The sequence below is a fragment of the Xenopus laevis genome, chromosome 3S (assembly GCF_017654675.1).
Source record: "Xenopus laevis strain J_2021 chromosome 3S, Xenopus_laevis_v10.1, whole genome shotgun sequence".
Taxonomy (NCBI): domain Eukaryota; kingdom Metazoa; phylum Chordata; class Amphibia; order Anura; family Pipidae; genus Xenopus; species Xenopus laevis.
The window spans coordinates 8,473,659-8,487,708 of NC_054376.1; the positions used below are offsets into that span (position 1 = coordinate 8,473,659).

The 14,050-nt window shown below is 36.9% G+C and overlaps 1 protein-coding gene across 1 annotated transcript in view; it reads left to right on the top strand.

The window, feature by feature from the left end:
* Positions 1 to 14,050, top strand: part of ano2.S (anoctamin 2, calcium activated chloride channel S homeolog) — a 176,382-nt gene that overhangs the window by 78,023 nt on the left and 84,309 nt on the right. The window contains exon 14 of the mRNA XM_041587979.1: positions 1,750 to 1,824. Within this exon, the coding sequence (XP_041443913.1) occupies positions 1,750 to 1,824 (75 nt within the window). The remainder of the gene's footprint in view (positions 1 to 1,749; positions 1,825 to 14,050) is intronic.

Sequence of the window (14,050 nt, forward strand, 5' to 3'; positions counted from 1 at the left end):
TTCACGGTGAATTCCCTTGATTTGCCGCCGGCGAATAAATTGGCAAAACTGACGTGAAAATTCGCCAACGAAAATTCAAAAATTTTCGTTTGTTTCTTTGGATGCCGGCATCAAAAAACAAACGCTGGCGTCAAAAACGAGACGCCAGAACCGTTTCACAAATTTTTCAGCAAAGCAAAATGCCCCAAATTCGCCCATCACTAATGACAGATAAAGAGTAATAGCTACACATTCTTACTCCATACAGCCTACAGGCTGGGTATTGGTATTTTATATTTTTACTAGTTATGGGCGAATCTGTCCTGTTTTGATTCACAGAAACATTTGGAAAATGGGGAAAAATTTATGAAACGCATTGGGTGGCCAAAAGTTTTTACGCCCAACAATTTTTCTCACTCCAAATGCATTAAAGTCAATGGCCATTTTTTTCTTATGACAACTATTTTATCATAATCTATTAAAGTTTTTTTTATGGTCATTCTTTTTTCTGTGACAAATTTTTGTCGCAGTTTCTCCAAAACATTTGCACATGGCGAAATGCGGAATTATGCCGCAAATCCATGGCTGGCAGAAAAATTTGCTCATCACTAATTTCAAGTAAATTTAGAAAGGTTAAGTTTTGTGTTTTTTTTCTATTCACCATTATATGCATTAAGCATGTGTGTGAGCTCAGTCTAGAACATTGACCATTATTGGGTGCTTCATCCATTGCACCACTGGAATTAAAGTAAAATTAAATTATAATTTGATAATCATTTTTGAAAATAAATTTAATTTTAGTGGACAGTTAATGATTCCTTTTAAACTGGGCATATATAAACTGTATATATATATATATATATATATATATATATATATATATATATATATATATATATATATATATATATACTGTATAAATGTATTATATATACAATCTATAGTGCAAGCCCCCTCCACTTTTTTTCCCCAGTTCAAATTATGATACAGCTTTTGTGGCTTCCTGCCCTGTCTTCTTTAGAACAAAATCCGTTCTGGAATCTTTTTTTTTTTAATGTTATTGAGTTTCATGTATACCACACAGGTCCATCTGTAAGGAGGCATGCTGGTGCAAGACAATGATACTGTTTGTATGAAAGAAAATGCCAAATTTACTGTAGACCATAACATGTTTTTCTTGGTTATTTAAAGAACTAAATTAACTCCAGATTCATAAAATGTATAATACAACTGTGTCATTTTTTCAGAATAATGGCTACTGATATGGCAATTGATCTTACATTTAGTGATGGGCGAATTTGGGCCATTTCGCTTTCGCTTCGCAGAGGTTTCGCGAATTTATTCGCCGGCAGTGAATCACTGCCGATTAAATTCGCCCATTACTAATTACATTCTGTGTCTTTTATTTCCCATTCCCATTCCCTCCTTTTTAGTTCCTTTCTTTCATTTTCTTCTTCTTTCGACATTTTTATTTTTCAGTTTTTTTTGCACATATTTATAATATGTTTTCTTTCCTTTTTTACCATCTAATATGCACCAAGGAGCGTATAAAGGTTTGACTTGCCGTTCCCTTTCGTTAGCCTTTTGAGTGTCCTCAAGTGTTTGATCCCTTGAACTTTAGTGATTGTGCCTCACTGTGTCCTATGGTTCAGTCACACATATTGAACCGTGCCTTGATGTATTTTGTCCTCTATCAGTGGTGTTTGACGTTTGCCAGAGACTTAAGTACCAATTCTAACTTTAAATCCCTGGTTTTATTTTCTTGCCTAGGAGCATCCAAGACCAGAATATGAGACAAAATTGCTATTAAAGAGAGAAAAATCAAAAGGCAATGGGAAGAATGAGGTAAGCTAACGTTTTTATATTATTTTAAGAGAATGATGTGACATTTTCCACCCTATCAGACCTATATAGAAACCATCAGAGTTGAAAATTGAAAAATATTAAAAATGTAAAAATCTCTTTGCGGTCATTTTTAAATGCCCCGGGCAATTACTTGTGTTCTCCATCTTGCATCTGAAAAAATGAAAAATAAAATCGGGTCCATTCAGGAGTGCAAAGACCTATGGGGCAGATATATTAAGGGGTAAGGAAGCAATTGGCTAGCATTACCGCTAGAAGGGACATTGCCAATTTACTAACTAACTAATTTGATTGAAGCCTCTACATTGCACGTAGCAAAGCCTCAATGTGCTCCATTGACATGCAAAAATTCCATCATAGCCCTGTTTAATCTAAAAAGGCCAATTGATTAATTTTAAAATCAAAGTTTTTGTAAAACTCTACTGAAGAAAAATGTTTTGATTAAAAAAGCACTTAACATTTGTTACCCCCCCCCCCCTATAGCTAGCTTTTTTTATGGGGAAAAAAATCAAATCATGTTTGATCACAGAAAAAAAACCTTGATTATGAAGAAAACCACATTACTTCAGAATAGATGGAGAAACCCAATTAAACAGATGAAGCTTAATTGATTGAGAAGAAAAAACAACAACTCAAATATGCCTTGCATGAACTTCTGTACAAACTTTGCAGGTTTTAGTTGGCACATTTTTATTTATTCAAATTTTCAAGAATTTTTGTTTCGATAAATCCTGAATATTCAAGATTTGAAAAGTTCAAAGTCCAAAAAAATTGTCATTTTTTTTAAATGTAATTTTTGAATAACATTAATATCAAATTTTAATGAGTAGACCCTTAACAGTTTCTATTCTCTTTGCATTTTCTCTGCGGAGTTGTCCAGGTAAATAATTAATGTAGAGATTTTGGGCTTTCTGCCAATGTTTCCATTATAAATATCATGCCAGTCATCTGTTGTAAAATGCTTTCAAGGGTATCTTATCAGCTAAAACAATCAGGACTAAAACAAACTCATCTATCGAACCTCTGACAAGATCCATGTTAGAATCACCTTTCCTGCTATGTTTTTGAGGTCTTTGTTTTGTAGCCAATTTATTTTCTAGGTTGATGAAACAATGCAGTAGATTGCAGGAGCTCTTTTGATCTGTTTTTTTAATCCAATTTTTGATGAATGACGTTTTAGGGAGATTTTATTCTATTTAGGCAGAGTTTATTTTCTAATGAAACATAAAATATGAACTTAGATTTCTATTTGCTCGGAACATACCTCTCCACTTATATGTATCTTTATCTAAGGGATCTGTTTATTAAGCCTCAAATTTTTCTGGGGAAAAATCAGAATTTTTCAAGGAGAATTTTCTTTTTGAGATTTATTATACTCCAAAACTGCTAAAAATCTAAATACGAAATTCTCCAGCTAAAACCTGTTGAAATCATGTAAAAGTCAATGACAGATGTTCCTTTCACAAGATGTTTTTTGCCTTCATAATTTTCAAAGGGTTTGGGCTGTTTGAAGAAAAATTCATGATTTTTGGGCGACAATTCGAAACAGTTGCACAATGGTTGCATGATTTTGTCGAGAGCATGTGGGTTGTTCCTTATAAACCCTATAATTTAATACTCATTCAGATCTACTTTGGATTAGGGATGCACCAAATCCACTATTTTGAATTCGGCCAAACCCACGAATCCTTTGCGATAGATCCGCCGAATCCGAACCCTAATTTGTATATGCATATGCTAATTAGGGGTGGGAAGGGGAAAACATTTTTTACTTCCTTGTTTTCTGACAAAAAGTCACGCAATTTCTCTCCTCACCCCTAATTTGCATATGCAAATTAGGATTTGGATTCGATTCGGCCAAATCCGAATCCTGCTGAAAAAGGCTGAATTGTTGCCGAATCCAGAACCTAATCCTGGATTCGGTGCATCCCTACTTTGGATAATAAAATGTCAGACATAGGACTCTTAGGGGGTTATTTACTAAACTCCAATTGTTTCTGGTCTGAGTTTTAAAGGGGGGGGAAAAAATTGGTAGAAAAAAGAACTCAAATTTTCCGTGATTTATTAATCCATCTCAGATTTGCCAAGGTCATTTAGAAGTCAACGTCAGATGTCCCATTTACAATTGGAAGATATCATGCTCTGTGCTGGGTTTTGTAAAAAAATCCAAATAATTAGTGGTTTATGGGCGTCAAATCGATAAAAATCATATGATTCAGATTTTTTATTCACAATTTTATCGTCTTTTCCCGCACCAGTTTTTTTCGAGTAAATTTATTGATAAATACAGTAAAAATGTGCATGGGAGTTTGGTTGAAGTGGTTTTGAAAAAAAATAGTGAGAAATTTACGGATTTTAGTAAAAAATGTCTTCAGTGATAGAAAAAAATACTTTAATGGCTCCAGTGGCACAGGAAAAAGTGAAAAATGTATGCAGAACAGGTAGTAGACTTATTTGAGAATGCTCTGGTATTAATTGTGCATCTGGAGAGCTCAAGAGGCTTACAATGAAGGAGATATAAACCTTCCATTAAACTTTCCTACTGCGTTTTCCCGGTGTCTGAAATAGATGAGCCAAGCATAAATTTAAGGAGCTAGTCCAGTGAGAATCCCATCAACCTGTGGCTTTAGGATTGCTAATATTACACTGTAATTAAACATAAGGGTGGGCATAACACTGTTAAATGATTTCTAGGCAATTTGTGATCGAAGGAAAATCGTTCGATCGATGGATTAAAATACTTCGAATCGTTCAATTCGAAGGATTTAATCATTAGATCGAACGATTTTTCCTTCGATTGTTCGAATGAACGAATTGCGCCAAGTCCTTCGACTTCGATATTTGAAGTCGAAGGATTTAACTATGATGGTCAAATATCGAGGGTTAATTAACCCTCGATATTCGACCAATAGTAAATGTGCCCCTTAAAGTGATGTTGACTAATTCCAAGTATGGAAATCCTCCATTAATCCTGCACTCAACCAAACCCCATCCAAAGTAAACTAGGTGGCTTGGGGGGGTCATCACTGAAGGTCGCTGCACATATGTTACTAATAGGGAGAGGTCCTGCTTGATGTTTTACCACCTGCCCAAAACTGCACTTGGGTACCAAGTTTTAGGCCTCAACCTATGTAGTGCAGCAGGTTTCAGCCCAACCCACCCATCGATTGTTCTTATAGAAAAGTAAATGTGCAAAAAATCAAATCTTGCCTCCCCAGCAACGCCTTCCAATCTTTATTCATCCATGGCTATATCTATTCATCCAATCTCTATTCATCCATTAGTAGTCCATTTTGTTGAGTCTTTGTCCATCTCCCACAAGCCCAATACCACTAATATAGTAAATATAACTGAAGAGGTTTTGAAGGCAACACAAATGAAGAATGGGGAGAGCCATGGTTTTGGTTGTAGCACCAAACTGTAGCGCCAATTACCTTAGCACCAATTACTGTTCCTGGAAACAATGCTTAATGCTGTGACTTTAAGCAACGCTTTTATTGGATATTTACATCCTAATTACATGTTATGGCCCTTGCTGCATTCATTACTCAACATAGATTTCTTTTTCTAGACTCGTTATGTAATTATTTAAATGTTTAATACTGATTGCAGCTCTTTATAGCAACTTTTTGCTATTTCAAGGCTCGACAAACATGCTAAGATGTCATTTTTTCTTGTCGATTTCTGGAATTTCACATGAGGTCTAAAAATGAATGCTGTAATGTTGCAGCTGCTGTCCCTAGTCCTCCATGACTGTCATGTTTAAAAAAAAATGCCAAGATTTCCTCAAGGGCAGATTGGTTTGTTGTTGATGTCATTGGACACAAATGTAAAATGACTTGCCATAACCTAGCAACAGATTCCCAGCGCATTTACTTTATATTTATTAACGTCTTTCGATTTACATTTGTTTAAGAAACCTCTGGAGACTGTGAAATCAATTCACACTCGGCTCTGGATGTCTCCAAGGGCTTTTTATTGCAATGAGTGAATTTCCTTTATTGTGCTTGTTTACCAGAATATAGTCATGTAAAACATTGCTTCATGTTATACAAAGGAAGTTACTATTCAGGGAAGGCCAATAATAAGAGGGAAACATGGCTTATGTTACTATGAAAGGAAAGGGAAAGGGAGAAACAAAAACACAACATAAATTTATTATTGAAAATAACTTTCATGCATAATGCATTAGGGGTCATTTAGGAACAGGACGGCAGTGTGCTAAGGTCAAAAAAGGGGGCACAACTTTGTAAGCTGCCTTCCTGCTTTAGGGATTTTCCACAGGTCCTTTCTAGTGATGAGCAAAATTTTTCGTCGATTTGTCACGCAACATAATTTGATGCCCATAGACTTAAATGCATTTTGGTGAATTTTTGCCATTTCGCAACTTTTTGGAGAATCGGGTCAGATTCGAACCATGACTAGGACATTTGTTTATCATGTCATGACCCCCAACCCAGTATAGTCCCTTTGCCAGCTCTTAAAAGGATCAGGGTTGGAACTAGGGGCAGACAGAAGAGGCACGGCGTAGGGTGCAACAATAGGGCGCTTGACAGGTACAGTACCTGTAAAAGGGTCTTCCTCCTAACCCTAGTCCATGTTCTCTCCCCTCTCCTCATCTCTGTAATTTTTTCCTTCTCCTCCCCTCTGTTGCTCTAACATGGCCTAGCTAACAGTCGGTGCCTGGTCAGCTTGGCCTGGCCATGAATGGGATTATGCTAAAATAATAGGTGGGTGATGGGATGTGATAATGATATCTCTGGTTAGCCAATTTAATAGACCATGGCATTTAGGCAAAGCCAAAACTTTAAACAAAACCTCAATAAGATATGGGATAATGAAAGAGCAAAGGTATTTTGTATAATAACTTGCTGACACATTTTAAACCACAAGGGACACTTCATTAGAGAACGGTGTCTCGGTGCTCAGAAATAAGTATGTGCCAAGGTGCATTGTATCTTATTATTGTATTTTTTCATTTATATTGTCTTACCCCAGAATGGGGAATTGGGTATGGGATCCGTGACCCAGAAAGCTCCGAATTACATAGATGCTATCTCCCATTGACCCCATCATAATTAAATAATCCAAACTTTTTGAAATGATTTCCCTTTTCTCTGTAATAAATGTACTTGATCAAAACTAAAATATAATTAATCCTTATAGGAAGCAGAACCAGCCTATTTGGTTTATTTAATGTTTAAATTGTTTTATAGTAGACTCAAGGTCTACTATAGTAGACTCAAGGTATGACGATCCAAAATACGGAAAGATAAATTATCCAGAAAAACACAAGTCCAGAGCATTTTGGATAACAGGTTCCATACCTCTATATATATAATTACAGCTCTTATTTTTTTATCTTGACAACCCTATGGTGCCCCCCTATTACTTTGGGGAATTTTGTATACTATGGCATTTACCCATCTGTAGTGGTTTAACATATTTTCAGTATGTTTTTCTAGAACTGACATGTTGACATACAGTAACAACAAGATCTGTGTCCACTATGAAGCTTACAAAGATATCCTTAGGTACCAAGGCATCAAGGGATTTTTTCTTCCCAAATCTTGTTGTTTCTTTAGACTTAAAACTTGTCTTTTTGAACAACAGCATTTCCAAGCTAGATGCATTTACCAATGAGAGAACAAATGGCCCAAGTTACTGTAAGTTAGTAATGTTGCGGGTGAACTATATTAGCATCTTGCTTTTTTTCTGAAGGCAACATTCTCAGGCAAAAAACTCTACCCTTCATAAAAGTCAGTGGTAATTAAACAGTGGTATAACAATAATGAGAACATACTCATAAGAAGAAGAGGCTTAGTAAAGGCCCACAACAAGACAAAGATGGATATTTGAGAGTGTTATCAAATCTATCATTTTTTACCCAGTTTTAAATGGATGTTTCGCCTTTAAGTTAACTTTTAATATATTATAGAAGGGTCTATTTCATGTTTAGATGGGCAAAAGCAGTACAAACCCTTTGGTAGAACATACAGTATGTTTAGCTTAAATTGTAAAGCAAACAACCCTCGTCTGCTGCATGTAAAGTCAGAAGATCAATAGCTTTGACAGTTCCCAGGGTAATGTTGGCTAACCTTGGCTTTGAGTTCACGTCATGTGGCAGCTGCATTCAAGTAGATTCTGTAGAGTGTTATCAATTCCCAGTTTTCCAAGGTGAAATCAGTCTGAAGCCCATTATCATATAAATTAATAAATGTTTTCAAAGAAAGTGCCAGCTTCAAGATTAAAAAAGAACTTAAAAGAACAGTAACACCAAAGAATTAAAGTTATTAAAAGGCATGACAATATAATGTACTGTTGCCTTAAAACTGGTGTATTTCCTTCAGAAACGCTAGTATACATAACATATAAGTACTACTGAAGTTTATAGAAACAAGCTGCGGTGTAGCCATGGGGGCAGCCATTCAAAGCTGAAAAGGAGAAAATGCACATAATACACAGCAGATAACAGACCTGTAGTATAAATTGGAATTTTTAAGAGCATATCTGCTGTCAACTGTGTATCCTGTGCTTGAATGGCTACTCCCATGGAGAAACAGCAGCTTGTTTATATAAACTATAGAAGTACTTATGTGTTATCTACTGTGTATCCTGTGCTTGAATGGCTGCCCCCATGGAGAAACAGCAGCTTGTTTATATAAACTATAGTAGTACGTATCTGTTATCTACTGTGTATCCTGTACTTGAATGGCTGCCCCCATGGCTACACAGCAGCTTGTTTATATAAACTATAGTAGTACTTATCTGTTATCTACTGTGTATCCTGGGCTTGAATGGCTGCCCCCATGGCTACACAGCAACATGTTAAAATAAACTACAGTAGTGTTTCTGAAGCAAATACCCCAGTTTTACTAGTGTATGGCAAACACTTTAATTTTTGGCATTACTGTTCCTTCAACCAAACACATAACCACTTGGTTTTACCTAGAGTAAACAGTAGTGTCTTACTGACAAGTAAATATTTAATAAAATATTTAAATCCCCCAGCCAAAATGTAATTTTCTTGTTATTTACCAAAAGCATTAAGGTTGCCATACCCTCTTCATTCTTATATGGAGTAGAAGAAATTATTCCTAGGATTGCTTCTAAAATTTCAATTACATTGGAATACCCTTGAGGCTAAAGGGCAAAAACCAGAAATAGGATCAGCATACTACACTTGCTGGGCTTCAAAACACAGTTAGTGAGCTTCAGCCTCTAGGGGATTCCAAGTGGAAATTTTAGGACCAATCCTGGGTTTCCTTCTAGGCCAAAAGCACTGGTTGTTGTGGAATTTATAAATAAATTTGAAATAAATACTAACTACTGTTAAGATGATATTTTACATGTTGATAACTTTGTCAAAATCAAGCGGGGTCCTAAACTGGGCAGTGAAAAGTGGCTTGAACCCAAAAAGTCTGGAAAGCTTTTCCCTGGGGGAACTTGAGTAATTTCTACTAGAAGACAGAATTCCTAGCCATTCATTAGCTGGCTGGGAATTGCTAGAGAACAGATATAAGGCGACAGGCTGGTTACTAATGTTCCAGTCTATAATGATATTTTCATTGCATTTATAAATGAGTTCTTTCCATTCTTTCATTTTGACTTTACTTTATCTTGGAAAGGTTAATTTCATCGGAAACACCGTAAAGATATTTAAATCAGAAATTGAAATCATCTCTAACCTTTTGTGTGCAAAAGTTGATGACATTTACTTGTGTCCTTTTGTATTATGGTCGTCATAAATGCTCATTCTTTTCCTTTGTTTTTTCAAGTAATTATCCAAAATAGCATTTTTTTAAGGCTTATCCAGAACAGATATACAGACATGGAAACTATTTTGGGAAATGGATTTCTGGCTTAGAAGAGACCAGGAGTTCACATTTCAACTACAAGCCTTTTGAACAATGTAGATGCTGGTCACAATCCCTGGGATGTCCAATGAGGTCAAAATGTCTATTGTTCAAAGACTTAACATTTTTTCTAAGTGTCAATAGATTGGCCGTGGTTTTAAAAAGGGGAGCCTTTTATAATCAGTTGGGTCCCATACACTTTGTCTTCTCTCTTTCCGCATTCTGGTTAAATGGGTTGTTCCTCTTTAAATTAACTTTAAGTATGATGCAGAGAGTGATATTTGCAATTGATTTTCATTTTTCATTATTAATAGGTTTTGAGATATTTAACTTTTTATCCATAGTAACCAAGTAAGTTAGGTTGAAAAAAGACAAGTCCATCATGTTGAACCTTAAAGGGATACTGTCATGGGAAGAAATTTTTTTTTCCAAAATGAATCAGTTAATAGTGCTGCTCCAGCAGAATTCTGCAATTAAATCCATTTCTTAAAAGAGCAAACAGATTTTTTTATATTCAATTTTGAAATCTGACATGGGGCTAGAAATATTGTTTATTTCTCAGCTGCCCCAAGTCATGTGACTTGTGCTCTGGTAAACTTCAATCACTCTATACTGCTGTACTGCAAGTTGGAGTGATATCACCCCCCTCCCTCCCCCCCCAGCAGCCAAACAAAAGAACAATGGGAAGGTAAACAGATAGCAGCTCCCTAACACAAGATAACAGCTGCCTGGTAGATCTAAGAACAACACTCACTAGTAAAAACCCATGTCCCACTGAGACACATTCAGTTACATTGAGAAGGAAAAACAGCAGCCTGCCAGAAAGCATTTCTCTCCTAAAGTGCAGGCACAAGTCACATGACCAGGGGCAGCTGGGAAATTTACAAAATGTCTAGCCCCATGTCAGATTTCAAAATTGAATATAAAAAAATCTGTTTGCTCTTTTGAGAAATGGATTTCAGTGCAGAATTCTGCTGGAGCAGCACTATTAACTGATGTGTTTTGAAAAAAACATGTTTTCCGATGACAGGATCCCTTTAAGTCTATATACAGTATAACCTGCCTAACTGCCAGTTGATTCAGAGGAAGGTGAAAAACCCCATTCGAAGCCTCTCCAATTTGCCTCAGAGGGGGAAAAAATTCCTTCCTGACTCCAAAATGGCAATGGGACCAGTCCCTGGATCAACTTGTACTATGATCCATCTTCCATAACCCTGTATTCCCTCACTTGCTAAACACCATCCAACCACTTCTTATACCTATCTAATGTATCAGCCATTTCAGAGAGAATTCCACATTTATCAGCAGCTCTCTAGTTTGCAATTTCAGCAATCTGTTTGCTAGGGTCTAAATTACCCTAGCAACCACACCCTTCTTAGAATAAGAGACTGCAATATGAAAAGGAGAGGCCTGAATATAAAGATGAGTAATAAAGAACAGCAATAATAATACATTATAGCCTTACAGAGCATATGCCATCGTAGAAGGTTTGAAAGATGGAAAGAGACAGAAGAGCAAGGCAAATAACTCAAAAATGATAAAATATAAATAATGAAGGCCAGTTGCAAAGTTGTTGGGGATTGGATATTGTCTAGTATACTAAAAGTTACCTCCAAGTTGGGCCAACTCTTTAATGGTGGATAGTGTATAATGAATTCAGGGAAGGGGGTCACACCATTGAAACTCCTATGTTTGCTGGTGTGGGATCATATGTTTTCATCTTTTTTAGGGTACACTGGGAGAGTTGAAGTCCAGCAACATTTTAATTCTATTAAAAGTTTAGTTTCCTCAACATAAATGAGCAGTTTCTCTTATAACAGACCCCTGCGTATTCCAAACATTTTTACTCTTCCACTCTTTCCCACCCAGTGTTCCAAAATTAATCATCACATTTTTTATGTTTTGCTTCCACAAGGCCAAGTACATGTGCTTAGTTCTTATGCCCCTGTTGACCATAGAAAATTATTGCAATGGAGTGTGAGGACGATTTTACTTGAAATTAAACCGCTTAAGTACTTCAATGAATATATGAAACACATATTTTTCTAGGCGCTCCAGAACGCTGTGCAATGAGTCACCCTGGTGCTTGGACACATTATAGTCTCAATGTTCATGAGTCATTATTTTTGGAGTAATGGTTTATTTCAGATAGCACATTAACAAAGCAAAGATCCTACAAGCAGATGCTTAGGTTTTTATTGTTCTACCCACGTTGCAAATGGCACACACTGGCAATACAGTGCAGAGAAAATTTGTTTCCAGGATGTCGTAGTAAAGCAATGCATTCTAGATTTGACCTCATTAAGAATTACGTCCTTCTACTCTTGAGATTTAACAAGATTTCAGTATGTCTCAGAAATGCAATGAAACACAAGTGCAAGATTAAATAATTTATTGCAGTCGAAAGTTTGTAGCCTTTGAAACATGGAGGCAGTAGAAGGACTACAGGACCTTGCTTTTATGCTAGTTAGAAATGACCATGATGGCTCCACAATTGGAGGTAGGGACATGTTTCTTAGTGGACAATTTAAGATTGTTTGCACTTTTGTTTGGGTTTCGAGCAAAAAAAACTGGCTTTTGGAACATAGAAAAAGTTCATCCATTTTTAGGTGCCAAAGTTTTTCTTTGTTCCAAAAGCCTGTTTGGGTAAATTTAAGGAAATTGCCAAAGTTTTTTGACTCAAAACTCAGGGAGAGAAATCTCATGCAGGGTTTCCTTAAAGATTGCTTGTGCTTTTTGGCCTGAGCATTTTTATATAGGATTATGTCTAGTGTAGGAGAGGAAATGCGAGGTGACGTGACGATAGTCTGTTTCCACTGAAATGTATTGGTAGCAAGATAGTTTCCCAAAAGCTTTTAGTACCCTTCAACAACGAAGGTGACAAGTTGTACAACAGAGATGAAGTTGCCCTACTCTCACCTTCTAGAATCAAGCCAAAAGTTCTCTGTATCTGCTTTTTGGGAAAACGCTACATTGGCTGTGGGGCAGCAGAGCTCTGAATTGCTGCTATGCCTTGGGTCCCATTTTGTCTTAATTCATCTCTGTTAAAAAGAATCTAAGGATATCCAGCCTATGCTCTCTTGGAGTATGCTAAGAGACTTGTCACAGTTTTGTACCCAAACTGTAGTGTGCCCCCCTAATGCTTGGAGCAGCAGCTTAGGAGTGGGGAGTGGCTTAGTGCTTTTTTTCAATTTTCCCTCTTGTCTTTTGTTTTGATTGGTTATCAATTGTTAATTAGAGCTCCCCTATAGTTAACAATGTACACCAAAGCCATACGATGTAATGTAGATTTTATTTATACTCCACTCATGTTAACCTACCCCTATCCCATAAGAATAAACAAAGAAAGCACATTATTGAGAGGGGCCCCTCAGATAAATATATTATGTGCCCATAGATGACCAGTTCCCAAAAGGGAAATTGCCAAGGCATTATTTTAATAGCTGCAGCTAAAGGTTGGAAAGTTATTAACTGGTGTTGGGTATCGTATTGCTCAAAGTTATTGTGCACCTTTAAGGAATAGTCCACAGGAGTAGTGCCAAAAACTGGCATTAAATTCACTCTATAAAGCTCCTTTATTGTGTATCTCAGCCCCAAACCAACTTTTTATGCACAAACACATCAAAGTTTGTGATAATCCTAGGTTGAATACACCTCATGGCCAGATTGATCCCCTTTTAACATACTCCATTCATTGCAACAACAAACTCAGTCGATGGCCATTCGACTTCCAACACTTCCAATTTTTTTAACACAGATGTGTCTGCATACGAGGGTCCTTCAACATTCCTGTGCTTGGCTCCCCCAATATCCCAATAATATCTACAACGAAATACCTAGATTGATGGTCTAAGCTACCCAAGATTTATTTTCTTGGAACTATGGCTGAATGGACCAGTGCTTTCCTATATCTGTAACCTTGTTGTGAACTGAGGGTTCTTTGACTCGGTCTGGGCAAAAAGCCCGATGGGCCCTCGGCTGTTTTGGGCTCAGACCTGCTCCCTCCTTCTTCTTACCTCCCTCCCTGAACCCAGTTTCATCCTTAAGGCGAAGGATAAAACTATGTGTGCACACGTGGGGGTGGAGGGGCAAAGAGATAGAAGAGTTTGCTGCTGGGGGGCCCGGGGGATGGTGCAGGGGCCCTGAGACCGCAGGCCCAGTGGTCCCCCTGATCCCCCCAATCCAACACTAGCTGTTATTATCCTATGTTTGACTTCTTTGGAAAAATAACCCCATAAAATAAACCATAGCACTGATAATAATAGATTGGTTAGCCCCTAAATGCCCTGGGAAGCGCATGTTAATAAATATTTATTTTTTAATGCAATCCAGAATAAATCTGTTTTAGCTAT